This window comes from Taudactylus pleione, unplaced genomic scaffold, assembly GCF_031769625.1.
Source record: "Taudactylus pleione unplaced genomic scaffold, aTauple2 ptg000251l, whole genome shotgun sequence".
NCBI lineage: Eukaryota > Metazoa > Chordata > Amphibia > Anura > Myobatrachidae > Taudactylus > Taudactylus pleione.
In genome coordinates, this window is record NW_028284653.1 from 9833261 (window position 1) to 9851951 (window position 18691).

Here is an 18691-nt window from a genome sequence, read left to right on the forward strand (position 1 = left end):
TTTTTTTTTGTTATGTATTCTATTTTTATTGAAAGAAACAAGGAACACACTTTTGAAAGATATGTGTACAAAAATATAAAATTTCTCAAGTCTCGGTGCAACGATATATAGTAACTTAGCTAAACATAAGTTGATAGAGAGAGACTGAAATAGGCAGTAGTCATACAAATTCCTTATGGCAAAAACATTACCAAGATAAAATAGTGTGAAATTCCGACTTTATGAAAATAAAACAAGAAAGAATAATAGGGAAAAGAGGGGAAAGGGTAAGAGACCGTAACTGAGGAAGTTACTGTATGAGAACAGAAAAAAGAGTAAACTATAGCACTCTATGAGTAGTGGGTTAATCTGTAGTAATCAGGGTAGAGACATAATCTTTGTATTCCGTCGTGGATTTATATTCAAACCATGGAAGCCAGGTGGCCGTGAACTCAGTTACTCTATATACTGACACTAGAAGTAGGTCCTCCATTTTCATATAGTGGTCAATTCTAGAGAACCAAAGTTTTGCGAGTGGGCGATCTCCAAAGGGTGGGAACTACTGTACGCGCTGCATTGCTTGGAACAAACATCTTTATGTTGAACAATAAAGGGTAATACTTAAAATTATTTTATCCATCAATACATTGAAATTGATTTTCATTTACATGTGTGGTGGTCTTGTGATATTACAGAGGCAAATGCATTACTTTTGGCCAGTATGAGGAGCTATTTTTTTTAAGTACTTCCTGGGACAACAAGTGCTCCCTTTTATCTTGGTTTTTCTAATTTCTAGATGGTTTCTGTTTCTTATTTTTTTTTTTTTACGTTTTAGGTGTGAGCCTGGTTTTTCTGGACCAGCTTGTGAAATGGCGTCACATACCTTCCCTGTGTTTATATCAGAAAGCTTTACAAGTTCCAGACTCTCTTCCTATCACAACTTCTACTCTATCCGTGGTGCTGAAGTTAGTTTTGGTTGCGGTGTGCTTGCAAGTGGCAAAGCTTTGATTTTTAACAAGGATGGAAGGAGACAGCTGATTACTACCTTCCTTGACAGCTCACAATCCAGGTGAGTTACAATGAAAGTTTTGATACAGTACTGTGCCAATTCACGGCTACTCTGTTTGTCTGAGTAGCTCAACTAATCAAAAGAGCACAGACAAGGTGAGTATGAAGAGGTGAATAAGAATAATTCTGAGATAAGCAGTTGTTGAAACCCATGCTATAGTTCAGTAAATTGGCAGGGTTCTATAAATCAAGAATGCAGGTATGCTACCCTAGATTTAACTACCATACGTACAGGATATGTGAGTGGATACGTAACAGGTCATGTAATATATGTTTGTTCTACAGTATAATAATGTGTTGTATTTATTTTCCTCTGCTGCTAGGTAATGTAGCATTAAACAATATGCCCTTTCAGTGTTGGACGGGGGCATGAAGGGCCCACCAGGGGAATGCAAAGAAAGGGGCCCATGCTTAAAGGGTGTGGTCAGATACCATAGTTTGTTTGTCTAAATACTACAGAGGCTTGGCTAACCATTAGAGAGTACATGGGCCTATTTGTAAATAAATATATGGTAAATACTGATGCATGATAATGTACCACATTGATAGCATCAATGCACTGTACTGAATACACCATAGTCCTGGGAATGCAGTATAATATAACATGTGTATGGTGAACTTGTCTATATATACCACATTAATGCACTGTACATGTGATAGGGGACCCAGTACTGACCAGCCAATGTCTAAAACTCAATGAGAACTGCAATAGATCTAGTAAAGGTAAAATATATACCACTGTTAAATAAACTCAACTATTTAAGCTTATATTAGTGGAATGATGGTTGGTGAATAAACGCTTGTAGGAACTGTGTTCATTATGTTTAAGCCTACAGCCAACAAGAGAAGGGGACAGGGTTGTGTCGCGGCCACCTAATTTGAGTGGCAGGAGGGTGAAACTTGGCGTAATTTCTAATAGACAAAGTATAATTCAAGTGCACAGTCTCTAACCTGCCCCCTAGAGGAGGGGGTGGGCCCAAAGGCTGTGGGCCCCACATGAGATTTCTCCTGTATCCCCGTGGGCCAGTCCAACCCTGTGCCCTTTGATATCCCTTGACATTATATATTGATTTTTACATATTTTCTGCAATAATTTCCACAGGAAGGTTCCCTAGCCATATACACTGCAAAACTTGCTCTGTCAATGTACAGTAGTATGTTCTTATGTTCCATTGTAAACTTTGTTAATACCATGTTTTATACCGTGTCAGACAAATGGGTATCAGAGCCAATAAAATTTGTATTTGACATCTTGTGGACAATCATTAGGTTCTTTCATTGTGTCCATTGAATAAAATGTTTGTCTTGGTTTAGGTATTCTGTAGATCCGGTTTGGGACCCTTAGGTATGATGGATGTGCATAGGAAATGTGGAGGCTTAATGATACTTTGGCACATGGGTATAAACAGGAATGTAGGCACACTAGTGATGGTGTAGGAACCACATACTTGTGATATGCATGGATACTGCACTGGAACTGGAGTGAACAGACCAAGCCCACTGGGTGACCCCTCGCCTAGTGACCTGTGAAGGCCAGTAAGACAAGGAATACACTACAGGGACAAAGGTGACCTCCGGAACTCAGAACAATATAGTACTGATAGATTGGAACTCAGAACTCAGGCCAGGAATCTGAGTCTAATATAGTCAGAGTACAGCTTGGGGAAGCTGCAACTCTGGTACTGCTCTGATGCAAGACCTGGAACTAGAACCCGGTGGGGAACTCAGAAACTGAGGTGTATTTTTACTAAAGTGCAGGTTTTTAGAAATGGAGATGTTGCCCATAGCAAACAATCGCATTCTACTTATCATTTATCTAGCACCTTCTAGAAGATAATAGTTAGAATCTGATTGGTTGCTATGGGCAACAACTCCTCTTATAAAAACCTGCACTTTAGTAAATATAACCCTGAGAGTCAGGATAAGTAATACAACTTAATGGACACCTCAGTGCATAGACTGTATACTGCACACTAAACCCTAGTCCTGGAACCAGCACCCTTCTCTGAACCAGCCCAAGACAATAGCACATAGCACAGAGAAACTAATACAAGGTCAGCAGAATAGTACAACCAAATAACCTTAATAACCACAAACCACAGAGTAATACAGTATAGGTAACTTGCATGCACTGTCCCAGTAATAGATAGAAATTAAGACCGCAGATGCAATTGCCGGCTCTGTACTGAGGAAAAGCAAGTTGGTATGCAGCGTGGAAGCTGCAGTGCTGACAGGTGACGATACACAATGGCAGATGGAAGGCAGGTAATGGTACACTCGCTGGCTGAGTGAAGTGGTTGGAGCAGGTCTGTATGCAGCGTGGAAGCTGCAGCGCTGACAGGGGAAGATACTCAGCGGTAGATTGAAAGCAGGTAACAGCTACAGAGAATGGCACTGGAGGCTGAGATGCTAAATACGCAGGAGTCCAAGAAGTAGCAGATAGAGTCACTGAGGACACAATATCAATATACAAGGAGTAAACCTGGAGCCTAGAACTATCCTAGTGTTACTTCCAGGAGCTGGTTTAAATAGGGAGTGGTGAATAGCCATTGGCCTGGCTGACCAGGTGAGCACACAGGTGCTTAGTTAATCACAGGGAGGCGTTCCTGAGATTTCTTGAAGACAGAAATAAATGAATACGTTTGTAAGGAATGCTTAGACCCAGATTCATGACAATATTATTAAAACAACCATGGATGACATTAAGGGGTATATTTACTAAAGGTCGATATTAATCGATTTGATTAATTTAAAATCGATCAAAATAGATCTAAACGATGTTGTGTTTCTGGGGCTAAATCACACATTTACTAATTCTTAAAAAAAAAAAAAAAAAATTATGTTAGTAAATATGTGATTTAGCCCCAGAAACACAACATCAGTGTTGATCAATTTTAAATAATTCAAAATCGATTAAAATGGTTCCTTAGTTAATATGCCCCTAAGAGTGAAGCATGTTTATTTAATATGATTATTTTTGGAAGATAAAATACATTGTTCCTTTGAACTGCACAGTTTATTTTCATAATACCAGGATGAGAATTCCCAAAGAAATGTTACAATGAGGCATTTAAGATCAAAGTATTTATACGTTTTATTCACAGATTTCTTCAATTTACTTTACGGATTGGAAGTAAATCTGTTCTGAGTACATGCAAAGCCCCCGACAAGCCTGGGGAAGGTGTTTTACTCCACTACTCTCATGACAATGGCATTACTTGGAAACTGATGGAGCATTATTTTTATCTTAACTATCACGAGCCAAGGTATGTAGAGGGCATTTATGTCATTCTGATGTATGGAGCTGTGTGAGGAATCTGCTATTCATTGGTGGAGCATTGGAAGATTATTACATAGTGATGCATTGTAGGCTTGAAATGTGCTGCTGTGGACAACCAGATCATTTTTATTGATACTTGAATTATTAATATCCTCAATATAAATAAAACTAACAGTTTCTTCTTTTCTCATATTCTTAACTAATCATCTTATGAACTTGGGTGATGTAAATAGACATTTTAAAGATTACATTTATGAATAAAATGTATTAAGGGCTAAGACATTGTATTTATATTAAAGCATCAGAAATATAATGAGGTATACAGTCAACTCCACACTGATGCCTCCATTATTCTATTACATGTCTACATTATTCGATTATCTTAATCCCATTCTAACTAATACGTGCCGGTACAGTTGTGGTTAGCATTATATACATTTTCTTTCAATTATTGTTTTGTAATCTGTCTGTACAAACTGTGTGCATAGTTAGGCTATTTTTTTCTGTGTACCTACATGGTATATGTTTGGATTCTTTAGACCAGGCCACACACTCTCAACAAAATCTTGCCACACCCCCAGAGCTGTCAGGCTTGTTCCCTGCCACTGTTCTACTCCTTCCATATTGCTAGAGGATTGGCATACAACAATAAATCTGGGTACACTGTACAATTATCTGTAAGATCATCTGAGAATTTATGATCTGACAGAGGATTGTATAATGAGTACGTCCGTACAATCTCTATTTATCTGATCGCTTGATTGAATCATCTAGGATGCTCATAAAATCCGATAAATCTGGTTACGGTATTATAAACCTTTTGCAGTGTGTATGTGCTGACGACCGATCTGCCGACAGATTTTATTTTGATTAGGCAGCCTCTATACAGATAATCTGTGCAGTGTACAGGAACACAATCTTTCCTTCCAAACACTAGGACAAATAAATAGGATTGGTAGAAACAATTGCATAGTGTGTACATGTGAATATTGTCAGTTTTCCTTGCAAGGACAAATTGTGAGTTCATCGCATCTTAAGTAAAAATTGTACAGTTTTTACCCATCTTAAGACAGACAGAATGGGAGAAGATAATGGAAATGTTAAACAGTGATTAAAAACTGATCTTCTGCTGGTAGTCTAGCTTGTCTAGGGTTTACAAGATCTTTGTAGAAGCTGGTAGGTGCTAAAATATGGAACATGTTTATAATTAACAACCTTATTAGGAACTCATCTCTACAGTACATTAAACAATATACAAAGGGGAAAATCATGCTATTGTTCCTATAATAGCCTCTAAACGGCTTTGCCGACAGCAGTTCTGTTACTTCACTAAGAACTACATTTATCAAAGATTTATAAATGCAAATCTTCCAAGATTTGCAAAATTGTCTTCTGAGTGTTCCGAGATCCTGCTCCTTATCAAACCAACAATGGGAAAATATCTTTACAAGAAAAATATTTTTTCATGTTCCAGAGCAGTGTTAACCTGAATTTAAATAATAAAAAAGTAAAGAAAATGAATTATCTTATTATTTTTAGAACTGTCTACTTAACTATAATGTAGAAAAAGTAATCTCTGGTGGTAATTACTATTTTCTATTCCATTCTGCAGCATTGCAATATTTGAGATGGGGGCTTCTCTAAATGAGCAGGCAGAGTGTTTCTGAAATGTTCCCAGACTTGCTTTAAAGAAATCCATTGTGTGGATTGGTAGGTTTATGTACATGGCCACGGTATGATACTTAACTGAAAGCAGTCTGTTTTCCATAGTGCGCAAGATCCTTTTAGGGTACTGGTGTTTTAATTGGTTTTAAAGAGTGATGAGGTGACCCTTATAATAAAACTGATTGCTACAGATAGGAATTAGACCTGCCATGCACAGGTACTGTAGATACTAACACAGTTTGGAATCTGTGTTCTGTTTGATGATCCAGGAGATAGATCCAGACAGAATTGCCAAGGTCAAAGATTAGAGGAGCGTGGATAATCAGTCTAAAGCCAAGATCAAAATTGAAGAGAACAGAATGGTTTACAGTATGGCACTAGCTAAAGTCAAGGGTTGGTGAATGCAAAGTACTCAAGTAGGCAAACTTCTTATTAGAGTAACCACAGGTAAAGGAGTCCTGAGCTACTACTCAGTATTAATGTCTTGCTCAAGGAGGATCAGATATTTATTTTGTTTAAATGGAGGAGGCACTAGTATGAAGCCATATTACAAATCACAGAATAGGAGTCACAGAGGTAGGAGTGTGAAAGGAAGGAAATCATAATAACTCAGAGAAAGGAGTCATATAGAGGAGTTTCCTTAAACTCCTGCCAGGGCAACCAGGTAGTCAAGAAGTTGGTGTGCTTGCCTAAAGAAAAGGTGATAATACCCTCCATGTATTAATCGATTCTTTTAAACCAATCCCTAATAGAGAGGCAAGAGGTCAATCTCCAAGGACCGGGATCACTGTCTTTGCCTACTTTTTATTTACTGTTAAATGTCAAGTTAAAAATGCTGTTAAATGTCAAGGTATATACCCTGAACATACATCTAATCTGCCCAAGTAGAGCTCTATAGCATGTGGCTATTGCACCTTTTATGCCTTCTTTTCCCCTCATGACATACATTTATTAATCTACACACAGTCAGTAAATGGAAGTGCCACACGCCGGACCCTGGGACCCCATTACCGGGTCTGGCAGTGCCTTATGCTAATTCTAGCATCTCCTCAAAAATGACCTGTGCTGTTTTCTACATGCCTGGCATCTTCTTCAGTGATTCCCGCCGCTCCGCTCCATCTTGATATGACATCATACAGTCGTCCAGCCAACCAGCAACAAGCAGCTCCCAGTCGAATGGATGAATACACTAATCATCTGTTAAGGCATCCTATATGAATCTACAACTGCTGGCAGATAGTTGCCAGTACAACTTCTGTACCTAGTGGATGTACTATTTGTCTTCAGCGTTTAAAAACTGCTAACCTTGTGGATTTCCAGCCTGCAAACCCTACTGCTGTTCTGTGCAGTTTCCATGGTGATAATCCTATGCAAACCCTATGCAGTTACTACTGCAGCCTGTGCAGTTTCCAGACTGCTAATCATCTCCATTCTGCAAGTCTGTGCAGTTACTACTGCTGTCATGTGCAATTTCTAGACTGCTAATCCTCTGCTGTACCAGCTTGCAAACCCTGTGAGGTTACTACTGCTGTCCTCTTCATTTTCTAGATTGCTAATATTCTGGCTCCAGCCTGCAAGTCTGTGCAGTTAACCACTGCTATCCTGAACAGTTCCTAGACTGTTATCATCTGCAAGTTACTCCTGCAGTTTCGGTGTACTCCCAACCTGCTTCCTCATATCTCTTCCAGTCCACTACTTCACTGCAGGATTAGCGCTACACAGTGTATACCTGTGCTCTTCCACCATTCTGACCCATTCCATTTCACCAGGTCCGTGTAAAGAGCAATATATTACAGCCTGTTAGCTTCCACAGTACTACAGCTACTAGTACTAGCTGCTAGCTGCTAGTACAAGGCCTACATGCTAACTCTCCCTGAATGTCAGGGAGACTTCTTGAAATAGTAGCAATCTCCCTGACTCCTTGAAGAGTCTAGCAATCTCCCTGATTGCACCTTACCCCCATTAAGTAGCTGTTATATACTTGAAAAAAAATAACTCAGAGATATATACATTCAAATGGTATAATCAGTGCCATTCCCTGCATTGGTTATTATTATTATTATTATTATTATTATTATTATTATTATTATCATTTATTTATATGGCGCCACAAGTGTTCCGCAGCGCCTTACAAAGTACATACACAAAAAAGTAACCATTGACTTACAATACAATACAAGATATGGATAAACATTGCTATATTAGCGACCTTAACGCCCGCATAAGCAGCCAAGTGTTAGTTGCCCTAGTGGGGAGTAAGAGATAAATTAAATTACAGTAGGGAGAAGCACAAGAGGGTAGAGGGCCCTGCTCGAAAGAGCTTACCTTTAAGGGAGGGGAAGACAAACAGGAGTGACACAGAATGGGGTGGGCGGGGAGAAAGGAAGATGTAGCAGCAAGTTAGGATGAGAGCTGGAAGGCTTTAATGAAGTAGTGGGTCTTAAGAGCTCGTTTGAAAGATGGTAGAGAGGTGCACAGTCTGATATGGAGAGGGAGGGAGTTCCAAAGGTGAGAAGCAAGAAAGGGCAAAGTCTCGGAGGCGGGAGTGGAAATAAACAATTGTCATGAAAGGTGGCGTGTATTAAGTGAACGAAGAGGGTGGACAGAAGAGTGAAGGGAGATGAGATCAGAGATGTAAATGGGAGAGGAATGGGTGAGGGCTTTGTAAGTGAGTGTGAGAGCCTTGAATTGGGTTCTGAAAGGGAATGGGAGCCAGTGGAGGGCTTGCAAAAGAGGGGAGGCAGATGTAGAGCGTTTGGAGAGGAAGATGAGCCGAGCAGCAGCATTGAGCACAGATTGGAGAGGAGAGAGATGGGATTTGGGGAGGCCAGCTAGGAGAAGGTTACAGTAGTCCAATCTGGAAATGACCAGTGAATGTACAAGGGTTTTGGTAGCATCCTGGGTGAGAAAGGGTCTGATCTTGGAAATATTCTTGAGATGGAAACGACATGACTGTGAGAGGTTCTGAATGTGTGGTTTGAAGGAGAGGGAAGAGTCCAGGATGACTCCAAGACAACGTACTTTGGGACTAGATGAGATAGTAATGCAATCTATTAATACAGAAATAGTGGGACATGATGCTATGTGGGAGGGTGGGAAGACTATCAAGTCAGTCTTAGACATATTAAGTTTGAGAAATTGCTGGGACATCCAGGAAGAGATAGCAGAGAGACAGTTAGAGATACGAGTCAGTAGAGAGGGGGAAAGATCAGGTGAGGAAAGGTAGATCTGATTATCATCAGCATAGAGATGATAATGGCAGTCAAAAGAGCTGATGAGTTTACCTAGAGAAGACGAATAGAGAGAGAATAGGAGGGGTCCAAGAACAGAACCTTGGGGAACACCTACTGTAAGAGTCTGTGGGGGGGAGGAGTCGCCATGAGAGGAAACAGAGAAGGAGTGGTCAGAGAGGTAGGAGGACAGCCAGGAGAGAGCAGTGTCACGTAGACAGAGGAGTGAAGGATATGCAGCAGTAGAGGGTGGTCCACAGTGTCAAAAGCAGCAGAGAGGTCAAGTAGAATGAGCAGGGAGTAGTGGCCCTTGGATTTGGCAGCAAGGAGGTCGTTGCTGACTTTTGTGAGGGCAGTTTCAGTGGAGTGGAGAGAACGGAAGCCAGACTGAAAAGGGTCAAGGAGGGAGTGGGAGGAAAGAAATGTGGTGAGGTGGTTGTAAACAATACGCTCAAGGAGTTTGGAGGCAAAAGGGAGGAGAGAGATTGGTCGGTAGTTAGAGAGAATGTTAGGATCAAGGTTAGGTTTTTTAAGAATGGGGGAGACACGGGCATGCTTGAATGTAGAAGGAACAGTGCCAGAAGAGAGGGAGAGATTAAGGAGGTGGGCAAGATGGGAGCAGGCAGAAGGAGAGAGGTAGCGGAGGAGGTGGGAGGGGATAGGGTCGAGGGGAGAGGTGGAAAGTGGGGAGGACTGGATAAGGGCCTTAACTTCCTCTCCAGTCACGGGAGAAGGATGTCAGAGTCGGTAAAATGGATGGGAAGGGGTGATCCGGGAAAGGAGGAGGTGGAGAGCTGGGGGACTGGTTGGATATGATGTCCTGATGTATGGAATCAATATTAGATGTGAAATTGGTAGCAAAGTCAGTGGCAGAGAGCAAGGAGGGGAGATGAGGAGGGGGTGGGCAGAGGAGGGAGTTTAAGGTGGAAAAGAAGCGCTGGGGATTTGAGGACAGGGAGGAGATGAGATTCTTGAAATATGACTGTTTAGAGAGGGAAAGGGCAGCACTGTAGGATGACAGCATGAATTTGAAATGGAGAAAATCTGCCTGAGAGCGTGATCTTCTCTACAGTCTCTCAGCAGTTCGTGAACATTTTTGCAGGTATCTGGTGCATTTGGAATACCAGGGTTGAGGTGTGGATTTGCGAGGGTGAGTAGTGATCGCCGGAGCAACATAGTCAAGAGCAGAAGTAAGGGAGGCATTGTATAGGGAAGCAGCTTGTTCAGCGCAGAAGAAAGAAAGGATAGGGAAGAGAAGTGAGTCAAGTAGGGAAGAAAAGATAGCAGTGTTGATAGCTTCAATGTTACTCTTAGTGATGGTGGCTTTCGGTAGTGGAGGGGAAGGAGAGAGGGATAGGTTAAAAGAGAGGAGGTGATGGTCAGAGAGGGGGAATGGGGAATTGGAGTAGGCAGAAAAATCACAACGGTGAGTGAATACCAGATCAAGCAAATGCCCACTCGCATGGGAGGGTGAGGAGGTCCATTGGGAGAGTCCAAATGAGGAAGTGAGGGTGAGTAGTTTGTAGGCAGCAGATTCTGTGGGGATATCAATAGGAATATTGAAGTCACCGAGGATAATAGAGGGAAGGTCTGAGGAGAGAAAGTGAGTGAGCCAGGAAGCAAAGTTGTCAAAGAACTTGGAGGGAGGGCCAGGGGGACGGTAGATGACAGCTACTCTGAGGTGTACTGGTTGGAAGAGGTGTATAGCATGAACTTCAAATGTGGAAAATGTAAGGGATGGTTCTGATGGCATATGTTGGTATGAGTAACCAGGGGATAGAAGGACCCCAACACCACCGCCATGGCGACCCCCAGGCCTGGGGGTGTGCGAGAAGGCGAGGCGCCCATAAGAGAGAGCTGCAGGAGAAGTGGTGTCAGAGGGTAAAATCCAGGTTTCAGTAATGGCAAGGAGATTCATGGAGTTCGAGATGAAAAGGTCATGGGTGGGGGCCAGTTTGTTACAGACTGATCTGGCATTCCAGAGGGCACAGGATAGAGTGACAGAGTTGATAGGAGAGATGTGAATTATTATCAGGGTTGCAATAGCGTGGAGATAAGAATACTTTGGGAGACCGAGATGAATACAGTGTAGGGATCATGCGTGCTCCTGTGCTAGGAGGGGACCCTGTAGGAAGTGGGCAGGGAGGGAAGTTAAGGTGATGTGAATGAAAGTGGGGCGAAGTGACAGGGAGATAAGTAAGGGAGGAAAGATTACCAGTGGGGTAGTAGGATCCTTGGGGGGTATAAGAGAAAGAAATTTGAGTAATGGGAGAAGAGGGGGAGGAAGGCAGAGAGAGAAGGGGAGATAGGAGGATGTGGAGGAGACCAGGGGAAAAGGATAGAGGTGGAGTCAGAGGGCAGAGTTGAAGACAACATGGTCATGGATGAGGTAAAGTGTCAGCACAACAAAAATATATTATAGAGTTTTGAAAAAGTGGAGATAAGATGGGAGCAGAAATTGAATATTAGAGTAGAGAGTAGTAGTAGCTAGATCATGTAAGACTAGGCCAAAGAGCTAATGTAAAAAGACGTTATTAGAGAGTTAATCTGATATTAACAGTATTCAGTAAGATTATCTGTTAAGCACAGAGGCAGCACAAATAGTGCAAGTGATGGCCAGAGTTTTTGTAGCAACCAGAGTTTAGTGTTAAAAGTCCAGGTTATGCAGTTAGCAGGAATTTGTAGCAGTGAGATTTTGAAATCACCTTTGTTGATGGTTTTTCTCCAAATCTAGATTAGGTTTTTAGAAGTGCAGATCGGTTATTTCCCTTCTATTCCACTTGGGTTCAACGCCGGTCTAACGCCAGTTTTAATCTTAAAATGCACTTTTGAATAGTGTACTTCTGAATGGGGCACTTCCAGCCAGGCTATTCCAGCCTACTAATGCCTAATATGTAGGAGACCTGGCATGCTAAATTACTGATTGCTTACAAGCCCAGCACCCTCCCACTAATATGGCTAGCAATAAATTGAGTAAAACAAACACACAGCACATACCACTAGGCTAATAACAGGCTCAATGAGCTAACTAACAAAGAAACTAAAAACATCAAACTAATATACTATGCAGTGATATGCTAAATAACATTGCTTATCAGCAAAAGTCTGAGCCTTGTAGTCATAAGGCGCAGTAATTCCTATGGCTACATGCATTTTCATATAAGGTTTCTCTTGGTACTGATATGGAACTCCTTGTAAAACACAATACATGAGAAAGCCCTGAAAAGTATCAGTGTATTTTCATCAACAAGTAGATCTTATTAACTGTTTTCTTGTTCATTTACATTTGTATGTAAGCCAATTTTATGACACGCCTCTCAGATGTAGCAGTACTCGTCCACTTTACCACCGTGCTCATAGGTGTTGCTTTCACAATCTACCTGAAATGCTTTTTCAAAACTAGGCAAGTATGGTAGGACCCTGACCAGAATCTCATACCTTCTAGTGTTGTGACATAAAGTTAGTGATATGTCACATGATGTATTAGTAACAGTGTGTGATCATAACTTTGCTGGTTATTGTAAAACATTTTATAATTCTACTTAGAGTTTTGTGCAGCTGGATAAAATGTGTGATTATGAGTGCACTAAGCGAGAACAAAAGATATAAATATTCACAGTTTATGTCACCACCTTCCTTCTGAATCTCCCACAGAAGTGACAGCACTCCTTATCTATATTTGCTATGTAACAGACATTAATTAACCCTCATTTTAACAGAAGCAGTTCTACAGAATAACACCTTTTATTAGTCTGCGTAGAAGTTCTTGAAATTCTAATAACTCCTTTCACACTGTACTGGTTAATGTGTGCGAGGGATTGTATTTGTGCATGATACTCATTCCACAGTGTGGTTAAAGAAAGGCTGTCAAATTAAGAATAATAGCAAAAGACTGGTTACTATGAAAAATGTTGAGTCCTGTAGTGTAATGTTTTCAAGTACCCATACAACAGTATTGTGAGTGACATACAATAAGTAATCTCTTGTGTCATTTATACAGAAGAGTCACACTGTCATCTGTTTGGACCACTCCATGTTCTTGCTGCTCAACTTCCAATAAACTCATCAAAGAGTTGTCTTAGCTTGTTCTTCGTTACACCACTTATGCATGGCATCTGGAAATGTTCTGCAGGTCACTTCTATTTAAATATCAGAACTTTATGTCTGGCACCCAGACTTTATGTACTTGTAGATCAGAACCTTTTCTAGGCAATAACTAAGATGTGGTCCCACTGAGGGCTCTGAGTTTTACCAGTGCTAGAGTCAAAACCTTGGTGGTTCCCTTCTACATATGCTGAACTGTAAATTCCATTCTTACACTTCATGAGTCACTCTGCTTTGAGCAGGATATGGGATAGGCAACTTCCACACGAGTACAATACCACTTGCTAATATCTGGACTACATCACGTTAAATGTTGCCTTGATCCCTTTAAATTTCCTCTATTAGACCATAGATTTAAATGAGTGACCTTATAGTGCATAGATTCATTTTTCTTGCTCTCGTTGGGGTATATTATATATCCTATTTTCGGCTTACCAGTGGAATATTTCACTAGTGGTCACTTTCTGCATATATAATATATACTGTATGCTATGGAATGTTTAACTTTTACCCAGTGGTGAGATTTGTCTTTTTCAATATATTCTCTTTTTTTACTTGTGCTCAACTGGTTACAACATAGACAGCTGAATCCATCATCTGACCTTCAGTGGATCCCAGTCCTAGCTCAGCTCATGAGTTATCTTTAGTTTCTTCAAAAATATATCTCACAGATCCATGTGGCAGCTCAGCCTCTTCTCATTATGGGATGGTCTTCCTCTCCATCCTTTATGAGTAGAATGATAATGATGTTTTCAGTATAGCCAATTACTCCTCCTCCAACACTAATTTCACTCCTCAGAGCCTCATACATCTGGACATCTGTTTTCACAGTCTCTCACTGATTAGTAGGAATGTTTTGTTTTCTTCAGCACAGTACAGGTTCTGCCCTGCAGGAGAACTGTACTGTGCCTAGTAGGCGTCCTTTCTTATTTACGCATCTCGATTTTTAAGAGGAGTTGATCTGGTACAGTAAGAGGCTGTACCGATGTAGTTTGATATTCTGGGTCATTAGTTCACCTGTCCATACTAGTCACTACAGCATATTGCTGTGTTGAAATCTTTGTTTGACAACTTCTCCAATAGTTCTTTTCACCAAATGTACTTTCCATTTGCTTGTTCTCCATTGTAACCATGTTCTAACTTCTTAGGCTACTGAAATGTCATTGAAGCACCATGTTGCTTTCCTTTTTGTCTAGGATCACTAGGACCAGTGCATGTAGTTCTGCATACGGGGTTTGCCCCTCCATTTCCTTACAGGTGCATAAATGTTGCTACAAAACATATTGTTTTGTCCCTTATTAGTAACACATACATCTGTAAACCAGAGATTGGGAAGTTGGTCAAATAGAGAGAGCTGCAAAGTGTCTTAGAATGTCACTGCCCCTGCCATACACTCTTCTAGTTTAGACAGTTTTTGCTTTGTAAATAAAATAGTTTTTGCGTTGTAGATTGAATTTTGTATTCAATTACCATAGCACAACTCATTTGACGCTTGCATTCTAGAAAAAGAATGTTAGATTAAACTATCTAAATTTGCCTACTGATAGCTTTTGAAAAAAAAATTATTATTGCTTACAGTTTCAGTGGTCTATTAATTATGTTTGTTTAGTAAAACTGGAAGATGTAGTTAGTACATCTCATGGAATGCAGGCCAGATAATAATCTACTAACCCGGTGCTTCCTAACTTTCTCAAATTACAACACCCTATAAGAATTGTTTTTCATGGCACCCCATGGCCAAAAGTTTCTTACTGAGAAATATTATAATAGGTAACTTGTACAACCTGTCATCCTTAGGTTTGGTTATGTGGTGGTGGACAGGCTTGTGCTTCTGTTTGTCCATGTATTTTATGACTAGCAGCCACCAGCACTGGTTTTGCCTATCACATTGACTATAAATAATTTGATTTGGTACAGGGCCTGGAACCCTTGGATACCCATGCAAGTGTTGTGCTTTGGCATCCAGTTTGGGAACCAGTACCATAACAGGGCTTTAATGTGCCCTGTGCCGGCCCTGCCCCCATTGTGCATGACATCATTGGCCAGCCAGTACCCAGAAGCGCGGCAGTGCACGGAGTGTCTAGAAGATGCTCTGCAGCTGTATACATAGCAGGGTGTCTGCCTGTAGTGTCCAAAGTGTCACGAGAGGAACGAGTACTTGTGGAAATGAACCTGGGGTGGATCCAGGAGAGGTTATGAGGGCAGACGTCTGGAACTGAAACAACGCTGGTCTGAGAGGAGTGTTGATCATGGATGACCCGCTGGTGAAGAAATTATTCTGACAGAGGTGTATACTCAAAACGGACTGTGGGTACACACAACAGGTTACTGGGTAGTCAGGGAGGATCACCATCTGTCAGATTTGTTGAAGCAAGGCTCCCTCTGGGGGTGGTAGCAGGGAGTAGCGCTGCTGATACACAGAGTGTCTAGGAGGCTGAAACCTGGAGCAATAGATATGTGAGACTTCAGCAGGAACAGGGAAATAGCAAAGAGCTCAGAGAACTAGCACCCAGCTAGGCTGGGAATAACGTTGCACTGGCAATGGAGGACTGCAATTCAGCCCTTACTACCTGGAGGAAATGAAAAACGTTTGCCAGGGCTCCCAGGAAGGCTCTGAGTGGATTGGCTGAATAGAGTCACCTGACCTCATCCAAGATGGTGGCGCCCATGTCGCGCTGCAGCGCTGCCAGAGTGTGCTATACTCACACTAATAACCAGGACACTATGCCTCCAGACCCCTGTTGCATGCAGCGCAGATCTCCATATGCCCACGCCCCCGCCAGCAGGACCCCACCAGAGCATCCGGACAGGTAAGTTACGCTTACCCTGTCCCCTCACAGCCCTGGTCGTGACAGTACCCCCTCCTTTATGAGTGACCTCTGGGCACCTCTTGGGTTTCTCTGGGTTTTCATAATGAAATTTTTCAACCAGACGGGATGTATTGACATCCTCACTCTTCAACCAATATCTCTCTTCCGGTCCGTAACCCTTCCAGTCTAGGAGATATTGGAGTTGACCATTGCGGATTCGTGAATCCAGAATTTGTTTTATCTCAAACTCCTCCCCTCTTTTGGTGTGGACTTTAGGAGGTGATGGCAGAAGTTGAAGGAATCGATTGAGGATCAATGATTTGAGTAAGGAGACATGGAAGGAGTTTGGGATCTTGAGATAAGTGTCTAGAAGATAAGTTTTAATTTATAGACTACAGGATTGATCATCTCCATAATGGCAAAAGGACCGATGAAGCAAGGGGCAAACTTCATTGAAGGTACCTGAAGTCGTAGGTTATGAGTGGAAAGCCACACTTGATCCCCTACTTTCATGCTGGGAATGAACCTTCTTTTCCTGTCAGCCCCTAACTTGTAACGACGGGATGTCTTCGCTAGAGAGGAGAGGATTTGAGGCCAGAGTTGGGAGAATTCTTGTAGCGAGGAATTGACTGCCGGAACATCGAAGACTGGAAGACTTTTGAATCCAGGAACCCTGGGATGATGGCCATAGACCATAAGAAATGGGGATTGTCCAGTAGAGGAATGATATGAACTGTTAGTTGCGAATTCCGCCCAGGGTAAAGAATCCGTCCAATTATCCTGAGAAGAAGATAAATAAATTCTTAAGAATGTCTCCAGATCTTGGTTTACTCTCTCTGTGCACCCGTTGGTTTAGGGGTGATAGGCTGTGGAAAATTTTAGTTTGACCTGTAGCACAGAACACAAGGCCCTCCAGAATCTGGCAACGAACTGGACCCCTCAATCAGAAACAACAGTCAGTAACCCATTTAGATGGAATATGTGAGAATTACAAAGTTGAGCCAGTTCAGGAGTGTAGGGCAGTTTTTTGAGAGGTAAACAGTGTACCATCTTAGAAAAGCGGTCGAGCACTACCCAGATGGTAGTGTATCCATAAGAGACAGGTAGGTTGGTTACAAAATCCATGAATAAATGAGTCCAGGGACTAGTCGGTATGGGTAAAAGTTGAAGCTTTCCTGCAGGAGCTTGCCGGGAAGTTTTGTGCTGTGCGCATTGGGTGCAAGAGGAAATAAATTCAGAGATTTCGGTTTTCTTGGTGGGCCACCAATAGGACCGTTGGAGGAATTCTAAGGTTTTGCGAACACCTGTGTGGCCGGAAAAGCAAGACTTATGGGCCCATGTTAACAGCTGTTTCCTGAGATTGGGAGACACAAAGATTTTCCCCGGAGGAGGTTGGACATTGATGGTGGCAAACACCTTGGTTTTCAGGACAGGAGACACTGCAGAAGCTTCTATATGAGTTCTCGAATGAGAGAGATCGTAATAAGGCATCAGCTTTCAGGTTTTGCAATCCTGGGCGGATGGTTCGAAAGAAATTAAAATGAGAGAAAAAGATTGCCCACTGGGCCAAACAAGGACTGATACAGTGGATGTTTTTTAAATAAAGTAAATTTCAATGTTCTGTATAAACTGTGATGGGATACTTGGCACCTTCGAGCATATACTGCCACTCCTCAAAAGCGAGTTTGACTGCCAACAGTTTTTGTTCTCCTATGGGATAGTTCCTCTCAGCTGGTAGGAATTTTTTTGAGAAATATCCACAAGGATGGATTCGGTTATCTTCGAATTTCTGAGACAGTACTGCTCCGATAGCCTCAAAAGAAGTGTCCACCTCCAAAAGGAAAGGGTTTTCAACGTCAGGTTGTCTCAGGATGGGAGCGGAGATAAATGCTTGTTTTAGCAACTGGAAAGCTGACTCGGCTTCAAGGGGTCATAGAGAGGGAACCGCTCCTTTCTGAGTCAGAGCGGATATTGGTGCCACTAAGGTATTGAAACCTTTTAATGAATCAGCTGTAATAATTGGGAATCCTAGGAATCTTTGGACAGCTTTTAGGGAAGCTGGACAGGACCAGTCAAGAATGGCCTGCACCTTCTTAGAATCCATTACCAACCCAGATCCTGATATTATGTATCCCAAAAAAGAAATGGAAGGGACCTCAAAAACACATTTCTCAATCTTGCAAAACAAAATGTTTTTTTCTAAGACAGGATAAGACTTCTTTCACGTGCATCCGATGCTCCGCCAGAGAGGGAGAAAAAGCTAAGATATCGTCGAGGTACACCACAACTGAAGAATAGAGCAAGTCTCTGAAAATCTCATTAATGAACCCTTGGAATACTGCTGAAGCATTGCATAAGCTGAAAGGCATCACCAAATATTCAAAGTGTCCATCCTGGGTATTAAAAGCGGTCTCCCAATCATCACCAGGTCGTATTCGGATGAGGTTGTATGCTCCTCTTAAATCCAATTTTGAGAAAACTGTACATTTGTTGACCCTGTCAAACAACTCAGTGATGAGAGGCAAAGGGTAATGATTTTTCACCGTGATATCGTT

At 41.7% G+C, this 18691-nt stretch overlaps 1 protein-coding gene across 1 annotated transcript in view; it reads left to right on the top strand.

The window, feature by feature from the left end:
- Positions 1-18691, top strand: part of RELN (reelin) — a 640798-nt gene that overhangs the window by 396107 nt on the left and 226000 nt on the right. Inside the window, exons 18-19 of the mRNA XM_088480241.1 lie at positions 815-1048; positions 4152-4313. Of these exons, the coding sequence (XP_088336367.1) occupies positions 815-1048; positions 4152-4313 (396 nt within the window). The remainder of the gene's footprint in view (positions 1-814; positions 1049-4151; positions 4314-18691) is intronic.